General features: G+C 46.0%; 1 protein-coding gene across 3 annotated transcripts in view; it reads left to right on the top strand.

Annotated features, from left to right (window-relative positions):
• Positions 1–18,074, top strand: part of tmem184ba (transmembrane protein 184ba) — a 60,774-nt gene that overhangs the window by 4,616 nt on the left and 38,084 nt on the right. For all 3 annotated transcript variants that reach the window (XM_067974562.1, XM_067974563.1, XM_067974561.1), the window contains exon 2: positions 11,737–11,964. In XM_067974562.1, the coding sequence (XP_067830663.1) occupies positions 11,737–11,964 (228 nt within the window). The remainder of the gene's footprint in view (positions 1–11,736; positions 11,965–18,074) is intronic.

The raw sequence follows: 18,074 nt of genomic DNA, 5'->3' as shown, positions 1-18,074 counted from the left end.
TTTCAAGAAACTCAGCATCTACTTTAATCCCTGGATGTTGGACGAGCAGTGTGACAAACCAGAGGCAGTAGAGTGGTCGAGAGAGGTGGTGGTGAGGTGGAGCTGGGTGTCATCAATGTACACGTGGAACCTCATTCCTGAATTTGATAAGATCTCCCCATAGATCTGCAACCTGGTTTTGTTCATTTTATCCAGCCGCCAGGTTGTTGGCGAATGCTTTCTGATTGTAAAGCAAGGGCAACGTTCAGAAATCAAAGGGTGTAACCATCAGCTCTACTCACCGATGACTCAGCTGGTTAAAGCCGTGAGTAGTTGAACAATACAGGCTCAGAGAAGTCTGGATTTGATGACCTCGCTGAGACAGTGGTCGAGGTATGGCAGTGACCCTTCCATGGTTCGGGAGATGGGATTCCCATTCCTGGTTGCTATCCAGCGATCTCTGCCTAAGGTATGGATGTGTTGACTGTTGGCAGGGGGCAGGATTGGGCTGGACAACATTCCAATTCTTGCTGTGTAGGCCAATGTATGAAGAATGGCCACTCGGGTGAAGTACTGGAAGGGCAGCTGGCACATGAGGAACTGTATCCCAGTAAGGAGTCAGCACCTTCCGGAGAGGAGAGAGTCTGGGGGCGAGATGCCCATTTCCTTTTCTCCTGTTTGCAAACGATCGTGTTCAAAATGCACCTGAGTGAGGCATGTATTCTCGGGTTAGTTATGCCCTCTGGTTACGCTGCAAGTCACCTTTTTTTTTTCTATAGGCCAAATGGAGGGAGCGCACAGACTTCCAGTGGGCCAGGCCTCTGCCAATGAAGCTCTGAAACTGGCCCCTGGAGTGACATTAACTTGGTCTCCAGCGTCTGTGCTGCCCTGCTCCCTATAGGGAGGTACCAAGCCTCATTTGGTGCCTCACCATACTTGTACAGCCTAGTCAGGTAATGCAGGATTGTGGGGTCTTGAACTCACTGCGGTGGTCCTACACACTGACATTTTAGTGCTGGACACCGCCTTGACTTCCAATCTTGATGCTTGCACTGAATTTTCTACATTTGACTGGAACCTTTTCCGCAGGTCCCTGTTTCACCATTTTCTGGCCCAAAAGAGCAGCCAGATGGCCCACTTCCACTCCCAAATCTCCATCCAGAAGTGTGCAGGAGACTTGGACTGGGATGGGGTGGGTGGCAAGCTGGGGTTGCTTTCTTCCTCCTCCTGTGCCTCTCCTCCTAGAAGCGTTCACTGATGTATAATTCCACAGGCACTGTACCCAATTCCGCTGCTGCCGACACGCACCCTTGCTTATTTCCGAGCAGGGGTCATTGCTTCGCAATTGGGAGCACTGGCTCGTCCCTTGCCCCTCCAACCCTGAGGATAAGGTCAATTGCGGAGCCCTATCACTTCTCTGGCTGAGATCAGCTCGCACAATACAAGCCTCCTTTGTTCGTATGATTCACCCACTCTCTCCTTAACTATTCACAAATTATTAAAAGCAGGGATGCAGGTTAACAACGCCATAAAAATGCAAACAAGGCACTCTGGTTCATTTCTAGAGGAGTAGAATTGAAATGGAGAAGTTATGTTAAACTTGTATAGAACCCTGGTTAGACCACGCTTGGAGTACTGTGCACAGTTCTGGTCGTCTTATTACAAAAGATATAGAAGCACTGGAGAAGGTGCAAAAAAGATTTACAAGGATGATACCAGAACCGAGAGGTTATAGCTATTGGGAAAGACTGGACAGACTGGTGCTCTTTTCTCTAGAAAACAGGAGGCTGAGGGATGCCCTGTAAGAGGTCTTTATGACTATGAAGGGGTTTGATAGGGTAGATGTAGAAAAAATGTTTCTGCTTGTGGGGGAATCCAAAACTAGGAGTCATGAATAAAAGATTTTCACTAATAAATCCAATAAGGAATTCAGTGGTTAGAATGTGGAACTTGCTACCACAGGGAGGAGTTGAGGTGAATAGAATTGATGCATTTGAGGGGAAGCTAGATAAACACATGAGGGAGAAAGGAATAGAAGGATAGGGTGGGAGGAAGTTTGTGTGGAGTATAAACACTGGCATAGACCAGTTGAGCCGAATGGACTTTTTCAGTGCTGTAAATTCTATGCACTCCTGGCTGGCCTCCTAAAATCGCACCCTCCGTAAACTTGAGCTCATCCAAAATTCTGCTGCCCGTATCCTATTTTGCACCAAGTCCTGTTCATCCATCACCCCTGTGTTTGCTGACCTGCCTACATTGGCTCCCGGCCTGACGACCGCCTCGATTTTCAAAATTCTCATCCTTGTTTTCAGATCCCTCCTTTGCCTCGCCCCTCCCTATTCTTCGGCCTCCGCGATCTCTGCGCTCCTCCAATTCTTGCCCCTTGCGGATCCCCAATTTTCATCACTCCTCCATTGGCGGCCGTGCCTTCAGCTGCCTAGGACTTCAGCTCTGGAATTGCCTCCCTAAACCTCTCCGCCTCTCTCTCTCCTTTTAAAACCTACTTCTTTGACCAAGCTTTTGGTCACCTGTCCTAATATCTCCTTATGTGGCTCGGTGTCAAATTTTGTCTGATTACGCTCCTGTGAAGCGCCTTGGGACGGTTTACTACGTTAAAGGCGCTATATAAATGCAGGTTGTTATTAACTAGCTCGGCCATTGGGGAGTATTGTTTGTTCCTTTTTATAATGAACACTTGTAGGTGATGAAGGCTAGTGCTGCTGGGAATTTTCCACTGTTTGCGTTCAGTATCTAGCACTCCCAGCTGAGATGTAGCAGCAGTTAAGCTGCAATTAAGATGCATCTTTTAAGGGAACAGCAGATAAACATCGTGAAGCAAAGCCAGATACAGGGCCACGGGGAGAGAGCGGGGCAGTGGGATTAGTTTTGCGTTGCAATAGCATAGAGGCACAGTGGGCCGAGTGGCCGCCTCCTTTTACTGTAAACTCCTGTGGTTCCCTGGAGAGCTGTTTGCAATCCATCGCCTTCCGTTGTATTGATTGCAAAAACGGACGTGCAAATAGTGGGTACGGTAAGAATTCAGCTCTAAGGCAAGTGTGAATGGATCAACTGTTCACATCTGGCTGAATACTGAATCTTTCGTGGCGTGTGACTCCCGAGTAGAATGTTGGTCGCCACTAGTCAGTGTTCTTGATGAAGCACCACCATGGTGGGGGAAGAGAAATGATGCAGAATAGACACCGGTTTAAATGCCTCCATGGCCTTGTCCCCCTCTTTCTCCCACCTCCCCCTCACAGGCCAAAGAACTTCATAGAGGCATTATCGGACAAAAATGGGCGTCGAGCCAAAGGAGGAATTATTGGAGGTGACCGAAAGAGGTGGTCAAGGAGATGGGTTTCAAGGATTGTCTTGAAGGAGGAGAGAATTCCAGAGCTTAGTACCTAGCCGGCTGAAGGCACGGCCGTCAATGATGGGGTGAAGAGATGCAGAAATGCACAAGGTGTCAGAGGAATGGAGAGTTTGGAGGGAGGGGGCTTGTCTGGCTGGAGGAGGTTAGTGATGAGGAGGATGAAAATCTTAAATTGGGAGGAGTTCCACAATATTGAGGCCCTGGGAAAGAACGAGGTCACGATGGTGAGGTTGACTCTAATTCAATGCACTGAGGAGCATGTGTATATAGAATGCTGTATTTGGAGATTCAAAGGCCTGTTCCGTGTGTAGCATCCACTTTGCCCCCTCATCTGTAAATGCCTCACTCCAACTTTCACACTAAACACGTCAAGCTTATAAAATATGCTAAACTGCCAGTTAGCTGGCCCAGTCTGTGCCTTGTGACCTAGCTTGTGAGGCACTCGCTTGTGAACAGATTTGGCTCCGCTGGGATGCTTTTAGCATCGCAGTTTATACTTGGCAAGGGAGCCAGGCATGCAGCAAGCGCAGGCAATCTGTTTGAGAAGGAAGAGCGTGTTGTTCAGTCAGGTTGCCAACCCTCCAGGATTGCCCTGGAGTCTCCGGGAATTTAAGATTAATCTCCTGGTCATTACCGAGAGCAACACAGGAGACAAATCACTGGGGGCATTTAAAAAAGGGTTTTTTTTTTCAATTTCTTTGAACACTTTCATTTATTAGTTTAAAAAATATTGGAGATGGGGGGAGAGAGAGAGAGATTTAGTCATGTGATGAAACCTCCAGGAATATGTCCAACCAGAGTTGGCAACCTTAGTAAAGTATGATGGGCCTATGGAATGTTTTGTACTATATTCACTTGAACCGTGAAAATCACCCAGCAGTACGATTGTAGATTATAGATTTTGTTCTCCCAGACTTGGGTTGTGTCTGAAAGGAGCATATTAAACTGTATGCTCCGCTCTTCATAACTCGAATGATCTGATTATTCAAATTGTTTTAGTACTAAATTCCCAAGTTATTTATGTTGCTTAATTCACATGATAAATGAAAGAAAGAACTTGCATTTATATAGTGCCTTTCACTACCTCAGGATGTCCCAAAGTGCTTTACAGCTAACAAAGTACTTTTGAAGTGTAGTCACTGTTGTAAGTAAGAATTTTACGCACAGCAAGATCCCACAAACAGCAATTAAATAAATGACCAGATCATCTGTTTTTTAGGGATGTTGGTTGAGGGATAAATATTGGCCAGGACACTGGAGAGAACTCCCCTGCTCCTCTTCGAATAGAGCTGTGGGATCTTTTGCATCCACCTGAGGGGGCAGACGGGGCCTCAGTTTAACGCCTCATCCGAAAGACGGCACCTCTGATACGCATACTTGACAGAGACAAATAATTCCTCTGCTGTTGGTTCATTGGGCGAATATACAGAGTGATGTGGTACTGAGCCACACAACCGAATAACGGCCTTGATTCAGGCAATCATAGAACAATGCAGCACGGAAGGAGGCCATTCGGCCCATCGGGCCTGTGCCAGCTCTTTGAAAGAGCTATCCAATTAGTCCCGCTCTCCTGCCCTTTCCCCATAGCCCTGCAAATATTTTTCCCCCTCCAACAATCTTGGCGGGAGTAGAACTGGAGGCTACAATTGATTTGAATCCCTGAGCCAGTGTTTTTGCTGATCTTGATCACTGTCCTGTTAAAAACCCCCACTGTGTGGGGACAGGATTGAACACGGCTGCAATGCCTTCCCATGGTTGAATAGTCCACTGTCACTCACTGAGCCTTTGGAAAATGGGAGAAAATTACAGCAGATGGGAATTCCTCTTTAGCCTTGGGTTAATGCCAAGTTGAAGATGAATTAAGATTGAATTCTACGCTTTGGATACAAATGATGAAAACAAAGTTTTGTTCCCCCCCCCCCCACCTTTTATTCTTACTTCTAACAAATGCACTCTGGCATCATCTATTCACCAGTGCTGCAATTTATAGAAAATCAGCCAGCTCCAACAGGACAGTGTGAGTATCAGTTAATTATGTTAACCAGAAATTGGTTCACTTGTTTCTAAAATGGAAATGCTGGCCGGCCCCAGATCAGCCAGAGGATGAGCCATTCCCGTATGTTGTCCCCACGACGAAAATAAAATCCATGTTTCTGGGATGGATTTTGTTCAATGACCCCCTTCCCCCTCCCTGCCTAAATATTAGCAAAGCAAGAGGCAACTATTCTTTTGGAGGGTACTACTTTGCTGGATTAGCGATTCACGTGGGGTTTGGTAAAGCTCACTTCTCTGGGGGTCTTTCCATACAGGCCCGGTGGGGGGGGGGGGGGTGCGTTCGAAGGGCTAAGTCGGCCCCCTCCCCCACCCACCCCACCCACCCCGTTCCTGCGCAGTTGTAGAGCTGATCGACTGGCTGCGCTGCATTAGGGCAAGTTGCTTAGCGAAACGGCCGCTTCCCGTGACAAGTGCTGAGAATTCCTCTGGTATAATCGCACGCAGCGCGATTCGCTGCCGCGGTGTTTTATACAAGAAGCCACGGAGGCCGCTAGTTTCTGAGCAGCAGCAGCAGCAGCAGCAACTTGCATTTATATAGCGCCTTTAATGTCCCAAGGCACTGCACAGGAGCGATTATCACTCAAAATTTGACACCGAGCCACATAAGGAGATATTAGGACAGGTGATCAAAAGCTTGGTCAAAGAGGTAGGTTTTAAGGAGTGTCTTAAATGAGGTGGAGAGGCTTAGGGAGGGAATTCCAGTTGCTTTGTGCCTAGGCAGCTGTGAATAATGTCACCTACCTCAACAGGTGCCTTGCTGTAACTGTAACTCACCTGAGTTTGCTTCACACAATTTAAAAAGTATATATTTTTTAAAACTAAATACAAAATACTGCTGGAAATCTGAAAACTAAGGAAGAGTCTTCAGGGCTGAAATGTCACCTGACTTCTGTTTTTCCATAAATGCTGTGTGTTTCTGGCTTTTTTTTTCTATTCTTTTGGGATTACAGCAGTTGCATCTTTAAAAACCCTTAACGTGAAAGCAAAGTTTGGCTTTGTGACGAAGGGACAGACAGCACTCTGCAGCCTCCAACCTATTGCTGTGCAATCACGGAGCGTGAAATTAATTCTAAACTGCGAGATTGTTAGGTGGGGGGGTGTGGGGGCGACAGCTGATGGGGTCGCAGGTCGCAGCATTTCGAACTGAGGACCAATCACTGGAAACCGACGTTAAAGATGCACTTTGTGCTGAAAACGGCTGCGTTTTGGAAAATGGTGCAGAGAGCGTGCCTTTGTTATTCAAAACCCATTCACTGGCCCATTAGTCCCGTCACACTCCCCTTGTTTGGCACATTGGTCTCGGACTGGCAGACCAGTACTAATTTTCGAGCCTTCTGCGGCCTAGCAGGCCTGTGCTAATTTTCGAGCCTTCCAGTCAGCCTTGAATCTTTTAAGCAAAAGGTTAGATCTTAGTACAGAATGAGAGCAGCATTGAATGAGCTTGAAATGCCAGAAGATTGTTCCGTTTCTCTAGTGATGTAGTGTATAGTGTCTTGCATACCGTGCTTGCAATTGAGCAATCGTCCACCAACAAAAAAAGGGGGAAGAAAAGAACTAACTTACGTTTATCTAACGCCTTTTGCGACCTCAGGACGTCCCAATGCGCCTCACAGCCAATGAAGTACTTTTGGAGTGTAGTCGCTGTTGTAATGTAAGAAAGGTGGCAGGCAATTTGCGCACAGCAAGGTCCCACAAACAGCAATGTGGTAATGACCACATAACTTGCTTTAGGTGTTGGTTGAAGGAAAGAATATTGGCCAGGACACCAGGGAGAACTCCCCTGCTTTTCTTCAAAATAGTGCCATGGGATCTTTTGCGCCCACTTGAAGGGGCAGACGGGGTCTTGGTTTAACGTCTCGTCCAAAAGACGGCACCTCCGATAGTGCAGCACTCCCTCAGTACTGCATTGGGACTGTCAGCCTAGATTATGTGCTTAAGTCTCTGGACTGGGACTTGAACCCTTCTGACTGAGGCGAGAGTGCTACCAACTGAGCCAGAACTGACAGCAAGCTGAAACTGGGACACCCTACATAGATCTGCTCAGTAAATATGACCAGACATGTGCCAAAGACTGGGATTTGCTGCCATCATACTTGTTCACAGATCCTTGATCAGAGTTAGTGCAATATGAGACCGTGGGTTGGGTTTTAATCTCTGGGTCCCGGCTAGCTGGAAGATTATGCAGACCATTTCCACAAGAGTTAGCAAGTGGAAGCAGAAAATATGAGGCATGTGGACATAGGAGGGGAAGAAATTGCTATTGTGGCCTTACTAAAGTTGTTTTTTTACTGTGATTGTTTTTGCTGCTCTGTGATCTATCCAATACTGGAAGTTACGATGTTTCTCACAAGCTAATGCAACTTTACCCTAAGTTTGTTTGTGGGAGGCTGGAAGGAGTTTTTGAAAATATTGAACATTTCTGACTCCGATTCACCAATGTGTTAGTTTAAGAATAGTCTGGGATCGGGCCATCTGCCAAATCAGTAATCTACAGGCTTTGGTGTGAGAAAACCAGAGATCAGGATCGAACCAGGGAGTGTAGAAAAGCCGATTCAAAGATGCCATCTACACATGTGTAGTTTTATTAGTATATCTTTATAAATGACACGTGTGCACACATTACAGTATTCAAACAGGATCAAAGGCTGAAGTTTTGTCCAAGTCATAATGCTACCAAATTTCTCTTTTTTTCTTTCTCTCTCTCTCTTTTCTCTCTCTCTCTCTCTCTCTCTCTCTTCTCTCTCTCTCTCTCTCTCTCTCTCTCTCTTTTCTCTCTCTCTCTCTCTCTCTTTTCTCTCTCTCTCTCTCTCTTTTCTCTCTCTCTCTCTCTTTTCTCTCTCTCTCTCTCTTTTCTCTCTCTCTCTCTCTCTCTCTCTCTTTTTTTTCTCTCTCTTCCCCCATTAAACAGGATTGAGGGCTAGTATTCTCCCTAAGTCACTAATATTGTGGTTCCTCACTTTGAAGAGAAAGAGAGCAGTGTCCACAGTGCTCCAACATTCCTATCTATCAGAATTTGTTTTCTTTCCCCTGCCCCATTACCTCTAGGAAATTGTTTGGCCAAACATGACTTGCTGATGTGGAAGATTTCTCAGTTGCCTTTGTATTGTGTACAGCAGACAGGCTGACAGTAAATGTATCCATCCGTGTACAGCTAGTCTGGCTAAGGCTCTTCAAACTATGTGGCTGCACTTAACTACGTGGCTGCTTCATGCCTCTCGCTGCCAGTTTTGTATCTTGCCTTTGCAAAGAGGAAGTGAATTTTTCTAGAGGTGTAATTTTCCAAAGCTGTGTTTAACTCAAATTATGGGGATTATGTTAAATTTGTATTGTGCTCGACTATACTCCATATCTTCGTATTGACCTGAAGAGACTTGAGCATTCCCTCCATGGCCTCACTCCTCCATCCCTCTGTAACCTCCTCCAGCCCTACAAACCTCAGATCTCTGCGCTCCTCCAATTCTGGCCTCTTGCACCTTCCCCCGATTGTCATCGCTCCGCCATTGGTGGCCGTGCCTTCAGCTGCCTGAGCTCTGGAATTCCCTCCCTAAACCTCTCTGCCTCTCTCTCTCTTCCCCCTTTTAAGATGCTCCTTAAAACCTACCTCTTGATCACCTGCCCTAATATCTCCTTATGTGGCTTGATGTCAAATTTTGTCTGATTACACTCCTGTAAAGCGCCTTGGGACGTTTTACCATATAAATGCAAGTTGTTGTTGAACTGGCAAAGTTGACCTATATAGGTGTAATTTTAGATATTCTAAATGTTTGTTTTTATAACTTTTCAAATAACAGGGGAAAAAGCTCCCACCCCCCCCCCCGCCCCAAACCTTCCCTACATCTGCAAAAGCATATATTAATTATGCAGCATTTTTCTTTCATGTCCTCCAGGCATCCCAAAACACAGGCAATGAATTACTTCTTTGAAATGCAGTCAGTTATGTCAACAAATGTGAGGACCAGTTTGTACACAGCAAGGGGTCTAGAGCAGCAAATGAGTTTTTTTTTGGTAAAGATAGCTGAGGCAGAAATATTGACCAGGGCACTGAGGAGAATTCTCCCTGCTCTTTCGGAGGAAAAATGTCTTGGGAACTGTAACGTCCACTGGCACAGACTGATTCTCGTACCTCAAAAGGCAAAGCACTGCGGGTGCTGGATAGTGTAGTTAAAAGCAGAGAACGCTGGAAACGTTCAGCAGGTCAGGCAGCATCTGCGGAGAGAGAAACGTAGGGTCAGCGTTTCAGGTTGACCCGTTGTCCGAACCCTCACTGCAGAGTATAGAGTGGTTTCGCCAGTGCTGAGGAGCCTGGGTAATGACCACCACCATTTGGGTGTGCATCCTTCATCGGTAGGGGGGGCGAAGGGTCGTCATCAGCTTGCCTCTTTCTGGGCTTACGAACACAGGAAATAGGAGCAGGCCATACGGCCCCTCGAGCCTGCTCTACCATTCAGTAAGATCATGGCTGATTTTCGACCTCAATTCCACTTTCCTGCAGAACAAGAAGTTTGTCCCGTTGCAGAGATTCAGCAGGGCCCCCCGCAGTCTGGACTGAGGATGACCCAGCTATTCACAGGCCTTTGTTTTCCTTAATCACCCTCGTGCTGTTCTTCTTCTATAGCATTTGCTTCAGATGCAGTGGGTGTTACTGAGTTACCGATTTCACAGGCTGCCTGCTGGCATTTCACCCAAGGTGTTAATCATCCTGGGTGAACCCCAGGCAGCGTTGGCAAGCTGTTCAACCGTGAAGATCATCCCAGCTGAGTCCAGTCCTGTCTTCACCTGCTGTCAATACACTTCCCACAGAGCTGTGAATGAAGAATTTGACGTTGATGAATTAAAGAACGAACTTGCATTTATATAGCGCCTTTCACCACCTCCAGACATCCCAAAGTGCTTTACAGCCAATTAAGTACTTTTTGAAGCGTAGTCACCGTTGTAGGAAACTTGATAGAAAATTCGCGCACAGCAAGGTCCCACAAACAGCAATGTGATAAATGACTAGATAATCTGTTTTTAGTGAAGTTGGTGGAGGGATAAATATTGGCCAGGACACCAAGGAGAGCTCCCCATCTTCAAAACAGTGTCATGGATCTTTTACATCCACCCGAGATGGTTTAATGTCTCATCCGAAAGACGGCACCTTCGACAGTGCAGCACTCCTTCAGTACTGCACTGGGATGTCAGCCTGGATTTTGAGCTCAAGTCTCTGGAGTGGGACTCAAACCCGCAACGTTCTGACTTGCCTCTCTGAGCCACGGCTGATTTGGTGCGAGCGTTAATTCAGACTGGTTGTTTAATTTTCCATGCACAGCGTAGTCTCGCTGATTGTGAATTTAGCAACAGATGGCCTTACCTGAGTGTCTAGGCAGATCGAGAAGCCACACAGCAGGCTAGTTGGTTCACAAGCAACCCTGTGGCGGAACAACGCAAGTCTGCGCTGTCGGACGGCTTGTAGTAACTGCGGAGAGAGGCAACGCTGCATCTGGTGGCGGTGTAGTGCTCTGGTACAAGATATGGCAAGATGTGAATGGCAAGATGCAGCTTTGTCTCCCTTTTGCCCACCAGCTCGATTACGTGCCTGATCTTGGTCACATCCTGGTATGGAAGTGACGAGCAGAAAGAACTTGCATTTATATAGTGCCTTTCATGACTTCTGGATGTCCCAAAACGCTTTACAGCCAATAAAGTACTTTTGAAGCATAGTCACTGTTGTAATGTAGGAAATGCGGCACTATTTCGAAGAGGAGCAGGGGAGTTCTCCCCAGTGTCCTGGCCAATATTTATCCCTCAACCAATATCAATTTTTAAAAAAATAATCTGGCCATTATTACATTGCTGTTTGTGGGACCTTGCTGTGTGCAAATTGGCTGCAGCGTTTCCTATGTTACAATAGTGATTACACTTCAAAGGTACTTCGTTGGTTGAAAAGTGCTTTGGGGCATTCCTCGGGTCGTGAAAGGCGCTATATAAATGCAAGTTTGTTCTTTCAGTGCAGAATTGTCCAGTATGTTAGGGGAAATGGGGAATGATTTCCAGGCTCCAGTCTAATCTCTGGAATGTTACTATTTTATGATGTCAGGGATGCCCTTGGTTGGGTTACAACCTTGCAATTTAGTCCTTGCTGTTTATCAAATCTTTAATGTAGTTTTGGCACCTTAATGGAGGGCTGACCTTCCATCAGAACCTCTTGTTTCTCTTTAATTTAATCGCTCTCGTGCACTCTTGCTTGTTTACTCTTTTTTTTGTTTTTAATCTCCTCTGGCTTACAACTGGCCCTGGTGCGTGCCCGCTCCCTTACCCGCCTTCTTGTTTGTTCTCCCCTCTCCCCCAACCAGATGAGCAGCGGGCCGAACAACACCGAGGCCTCCGCAAGTGTCGGCATGGTCTCTGCGGTGATGTCTGCTCCAGGGCCGGGCTCCAGCACCACCGCAGCCGACCCCAGCGTCTCGTGGCTGCCCGACGCTCCGAAGGCGGTGGAACAGCCGATATTCCTGATGACCACGGCGGCGCAGGGCATCTCCGGCTTCTTTGTGTGGACGGCGCTCCTTATAACGTGCCACCAGGTAAGGGTGCCCGGTTTTTGCTTGCGTTCCCTCCTACGTTGTGTGTTGGGAGTGTTCTGTCTAACCCCACTTCAGTCAAGGCGCAAGGAAGACTAAGGAAGTCCTGTTTCAGGTATTCTTCCTCCCCTCCTCGTGTCTGCAAAATGATACCTATTAATTATAATACGTTTTTCCTTTGTTTCCCAAAGCTCTACACAGCCAACGAATTACTTTGAGTGCAGGCAAACGCAACTTGCATTTATTTAGAGCCTTTAATGCAGTAAAAACGTCCCAAGGCGCTTCAGGGGAGCGTCATCAAACCTGGCCTGGCTGTCAGACGTGGAGCTGCCTGAACCCCCGAAATCCCCTATGCTGGCAAGATGTGCTGCTGCCTTGCTGGTAGAGTATTTTACTTCAGAAATGGAAAGGCAAGAAAGGACCATTCAACCCCTTTTGAAGCTAGTCTCTCTCTAGTGCTACAGTTCTCCCGGCCTAGCATCACACTCTATATTTTGGCCCCTCTCCTTAGGCTTTGCTCGTAGTTTGGAGAAGTCCTTCTGCAACTCTAGTTTTAAAGGGGGGGGAAAGGGAGCTTCGCGCTTCCCGCACGTTGCAGACAGCAGCGTGGGGAAATAAGTAGCGAGTCGCTGCAGCTCTAGTGGCTGACGACCGTTTCCCTCCAGAACATAGGAACAGGAGTAGGCCATTCAGCCCCTTGTGCCTGCTCCGCCATTTGATAAGATGATGGCTGATCTGTGATCTAACTCCATATACCCGCCTTTGGCCCATATCCCTTAGCTTTTTGGCAACCAAAAGGTATTATCTATCTCAGATTTAAATTTAGCAATTGAGCTAGTATCAATTGCCGTTTGCGGAAGAGAGTTCCAAACTTCTACCACCCTTTGTGTGTAGAAATGTTTTCTAATCTCGCTCCTGAAAGGTCTGGCTCTAATTTTTAGACTGTGCCCCCTACTCCTAGAATCCCCAACCAGCGGAAATAGTTTCTCTCTCTCCACCCTATCCGTTCCCCCTTAATATCTTAAGGTGTGCTTTTCCTGCTAGTGGTTTTATTCTAGCATGTTTACTGCTTTTTGCGTAGATGTATTGGAAAGCACTTTGAACAAAAAACACTTCATCCGAGACATATTTTGGGGGGAGGTCAGGCCAGCATCTGTCACGTGTGGCCATGTCAACATGGTTACTAGAGTTTCCAAACAACGCTACTGAGGAATCCACATAAGTAGAGTTTCTGTTTGTCCGACGGGCACACGTACACACTCTCTCTCAATTAAAGGAACACAGCCTCCTATCCAGAGGGCCTCCTTCCTCTTTTAAGTTCATCCAAAATGCATCAGGAGACTGGGAAATACCTGGGACCACAGAAGTTTACAGCACACCATGCCTGTGTCACCCAGAGCAATCCAGAACTAATCCCACTGTCCTCTGCTCTTCCCCCATAGTCCCTCATCAAATTTTCCCTTAAAGGATGCAATGGTCTCTGCCTCAAATATTCCCTGTGGCAAATTATTCCATGCTGCAACAGTCCTCTGCATTAAAAACAAAAACACATTCTCCCAGCTCCCTTTTTATTATATTGATCTTTTATTTCTCCCCTCTAGTTACCAACTAACTGACCAGTGGAAGTGGTTTTTCCCTATTTACCTTATCAAACCTTCTATAATTTTGAGCAGCTCTATTAGACCTTGTGATCTTCCCTGCTCTAATGAAGAGTCCCATTTTCTCTCTATTCTCTCCTAACTATAGTTTTCCATCCCTGGCATCGTGGCAGTGAACCAACGCTGCCCGCTCTCTTACAGCTTTAATGACCTTATTAATAGGGCACGCAAAGCTGATGGGGGTAAATGAGGTAGGATGGGAGGAGGCTTGTGTGGAGCGTAAATGCTGGTATAGACCAGTTGGGCCGAATGGCCTGTTTGTTACACCGAGCCTACAGCGCACAATGTAATACTGCACATAGTACTCTAACCTTGCCTTGTACCAATTTATCATTACTCTTGTACTGTTTAGAAAACCCAAAGTGCTGTTTGCATTTTGAATGTACTTTATCTACTTGCACTTTGAAGGAATGCTGTATTGGAACCCGAAGGGGTCTCCCTTTAAAGGTGGAGAGGGGCTGAGCTAGGGACAAGTGTACTGCTTTAGATGGAAAATTTGTTATTATTTGACCTGACATGCCCCCTCCTCCTCCTCCCCATCTCACTCCAAGTTGCATGAACAAACTAATTCAAACAGCAGTTTCTGCAGTCCTGAAGGGCAGTCCTCACCAGCCCCTCACTTGCTGCCTGCTCGTTGCAGCGATTAGAGCAAGCTCCAATGAGCAGCTTCTATCATTGTGCAGAATGCCATGTTCAAGATCAAACAGAGATGTTCTGCTGCTCAGTAGTGTGAATGAAAACCCCGCATTAGTACAAAACAGATTATCTTGTTTGTACTCACCTTGGTGACTGGATGAAAATCAATATCTCTCTCCCTCTTTTTTTCTTTTTTCTCTTTCTCTCTCCTTTAGAACATAAGAACATAAGAAATTGGAGCAGGAGTAGGCCAATCGGCCCCTCGAGCCTGCTCCGCCATTCAATAAGATCATGGCTGATCTGATCCCAACCACAAATCTAAAGAACACAAGAAGTCGGAGCAGGACCCGGCCACATAGCCCCTGGGCCCTCTCCGCCACCCACAGGGCATTGACCGATCCGAACTCAGCTTCATGTCCAATTTCCTGCATGCTCCCCATAACCCCTAATTCCCTTTACTTCTAGGAAACTGTCTATTTCTGTTTTAAATTTATCTAATGATGTAGCTTCCACAGCTTCCTGGGGCAGCAAATTCCACAGTCCTACCACCCTCTGAGTGAAGAAGTTTCTCCTCATCTCAGTTTTGAAAGAGCAGCCCCTTATTCTAAGATTATGCCCCCTCGTTCTAGTTTCACCCATCTTTGGGAACATCCTTACTGCATCCACCCGATCAAGACCCTTCACAATCTTATATGTTTCAATAAGATCGCCTCTCATTCTTCTGAACTCCAATGAGTAGAGTCCCAATCTACTCAACCTCTCCTCATATGTCCGCCCCCTCATCCCCGGGATTAACCGAGTGAACCTTCTTTGTACTGCCTCGAGAGCAAGTATGTCTTTTCTTAAGTATGGAGACCAAAACTGTATGCAGTATTCCAGGTGCGGTCTCACCAATACCTTATATAACTGCAGCAATACCTCCTTGTTTTTATATTCTATCCCCCTAGCAATAAAAGCCAACATTCCGTTGGCTTTCTTGATCACCTGCTGCACCTGCATACCAACTTTTTGATTTTCTTGCACTAGGACCCCCAGATCCCTTTGTACTGCAGTACTTTCCAGTCTCTCGCCATTAAGAAAATAACTTGCTCTCTGATTTTTCCTGCCAAAGTGCATAACCTCACATTTTCTAATATTATATTGCATCTGCCAAATCTCCGCCCACTCACCCAGCCTGTCTATATCCCCTTGCAGGTTTTTTATGTCCTCCTCACTCTCTACTTTCCCTCCCATCTTTGTATCATCTGCAAATTTTGATATGTTGCACTCGGTCCCCTCCTCCAAATCGTTAATATAGATTGTAAAGAGTTGGGGACCCAGCACCGACCCCTGTGGAACACCACTGGTTACTGGTTGCCAGTCCGAAAATGAACCATTTATCCCAACTCTCTGCTTCCTGTTTGATAACCAATCCTCCACCCATGCCAGAATATTACCCCCAATCCCGTGATTTTTTATCTCAAGTAATAATCTTTTATGTGGCACCTTGTCGAATGCCTTCTGGAAGTCTAAATACACTACGTCCACTGGTTCCCCTTTATCCACCCTATACGTTATATCCTCGAAGAACTCAAGCAAATTTGTCAGACATGACTTCCCCTTCATAAAGCCATGCTGACTTTGTCCTATTAAATTATGCTTATCTAAATGTTCCGTTACTGTCTCCTTAATAATAGACTCCAAAATTTTACCCACCACAGATGTTAAGCTAACTGGCCTATAATTTCCAGCCTTCTGCCTACTACCCTTTTTAAATAACGGTGTTACATTAGCAGTTTTCCAATCTGCCGGGACCTCTCCTGAGTCCAGGGAATTTTGGAAAACTATCACCAAAGCATCCACAATCCCTACTGCCACTTCCCTCAAGACCCTAGGATGGAAGCCATCAGGTCCAGGGGATTTATCCGCCTTGAGTCCCATTATTTTACTGAGTACCATCTCTTGAGTGATTTTAATCGTATTTAGCTCCTCCCCCCCGAGAGTCCCCTGTTTGTCCAGTGTTGGGATATTCTTAGTGTCCTCTACTGTAAAGACTGAAACAAAATATTTGTTCAGCATTTTTGCCATCTCCATGTTTCCCACCATTAATTTCCCGGTCTCATCCTCTAAGGGACCTATGTTTGCCTTAGCCACCCTTTTTCTTTTTATATAACTATAGAAACTCTTGCTATCTGTTTTTATATTTTTTGCTAATTTCTTTTCATAATCTAACTTCCCTTTCTTAATCAATCCTTTAGTTACTTTTTGCTGTCTTTTGAAGAATTCCCAATCTTCTATCCTCCCACTAAGTTTGGCTACCTTATATGTCCTTGTTTTTAGTCGGATACTATCCTTGATTTCTTTACTTAGCCACGGGTGGCTGTCATTTCTTTTACACCCTTTTTTCCTCAGTGGAATATATTTATTTTGAAAGTTGTAAAATAACTCCCTAAATGAACACCACTGCTCATGTACCGTCTTACCCTTTAATCTATTTTCCCAGTCCACTTTAATCAATTCCGCTCTCATACCATCATAGTCTCCTTTATTCAAGCTCAGTACGCTTGTTTGAGAATCAACCTTCTCACCCTCTAATTGGATATGGAATTCAACCATGTTGTGGTCGCTTGTTCCAAGGGGATCCTTAACTAGGACATTATTAATTAATCCTGACTCATTACACAGGACCAGGTCCAAGGTTGCCTGCCCCCTTGTAGGATCAGTTACATACTGCTCAAGAAATCCATCCCTGATGCACTCAATGAACTCGTCCTCAAGGCTGCTCTGCCCAATTTGATTTGTCCAGTTAATATGATAATTAAAATCCCCCATAATTATGGCTGTTCCCTTATTACATGCCCCGACTATCTCCTGATTAATACTTCTTCCAGCAGAGTTGCAACTATTAGGAGGCCTATATACTACGCCCACTAATGTTTTTTTTCCCTTATTATTCCTTATCTCCACCCAAACTGTTTCATTATCTTGATGCTTTGTCCCAATATCATTTCTCTGTATTACAGTGATTTCTTCCTTTATTAACATAGCCACCCCACCTCCCCTTCCTTCCTGCCTGTCCTTCCTGATTGTTAAATACCCTGGCATATTTAATTCCCAGTCGTTGTCACCCTGCAGCCATGTTTCTGTAATGGCCACAAGATCATACCCATACGTAGTTATTTGTGCCGTTAACTCGTCCATTTTATTACGAATGCTACGTGCATTCAGATAAAGAACTTTCAAATCTGTTTTGTGACGCTTAGTTCCTGCTTTTTCCTTTTTTAACACTTTACCTATTACTCCATACCTTCTGTCCCTTCCTGTTACGCTTTCCTCTCTCTCCCTGCTCAGGTTCCCAACCCCCTGCCACTTTAGTTTAAACCCTCCCCAACAGCACTAGCAAACACTCCTCCTAGGACAGCGGTCCCGGCCCTGCCCAGGTGCAGACCGTCCGGTTTGTACTGGTCCCACCTCCCCCAGAACCGTTTCCAGTGTCCCAGGAATTTGAATCCCTCCCCCTTGCACCATTCCTCTAGCCACGTATTCATTTGAAATATCCTCCTATTTCTACTCTGACTAGCACGTGGCACTGGCAGCAATCCTGAGATTACTACCTTTGAGGTCCTATTTTTTAATTTACCTCCTAACTCCCTATATTCTGCTTTTAGGACCTCATCCCCTTTTTTACCTATATCGTTGGTGCCTATGTGCACCACGACAGCTGGCTGTTCGCCCTCCCCCTCCAAAATGTTCTGTAGCCGCTCCGAGACATCCTTGATCCTTGCACCAGGGAGGCAACACACCATCCTGGAGTCTCGGTTGCGGCCGCAGAAACGCCTG

This window comes from Heptranchias perlo, chromosome 40 (assembly GCF_035084215.1).
Source record: "Heptranchias perlo isolate sHepPer1 chromosome 40, sHepPer1.hap1, whole genome shotgun sequence".
NCBI classification, from domain to species: Eukaryota; Metazoa; Chordata; class Chondrichthyes; order Hexanchiformes; family Hexanchidae; genus Heptranchias; species Heptranchias perlo.
The sequence above is the reverse complement of the archived record's forward strand: the minus strand, read 5'-3'. Positions and strand labels throughout refer to the sequence as shown.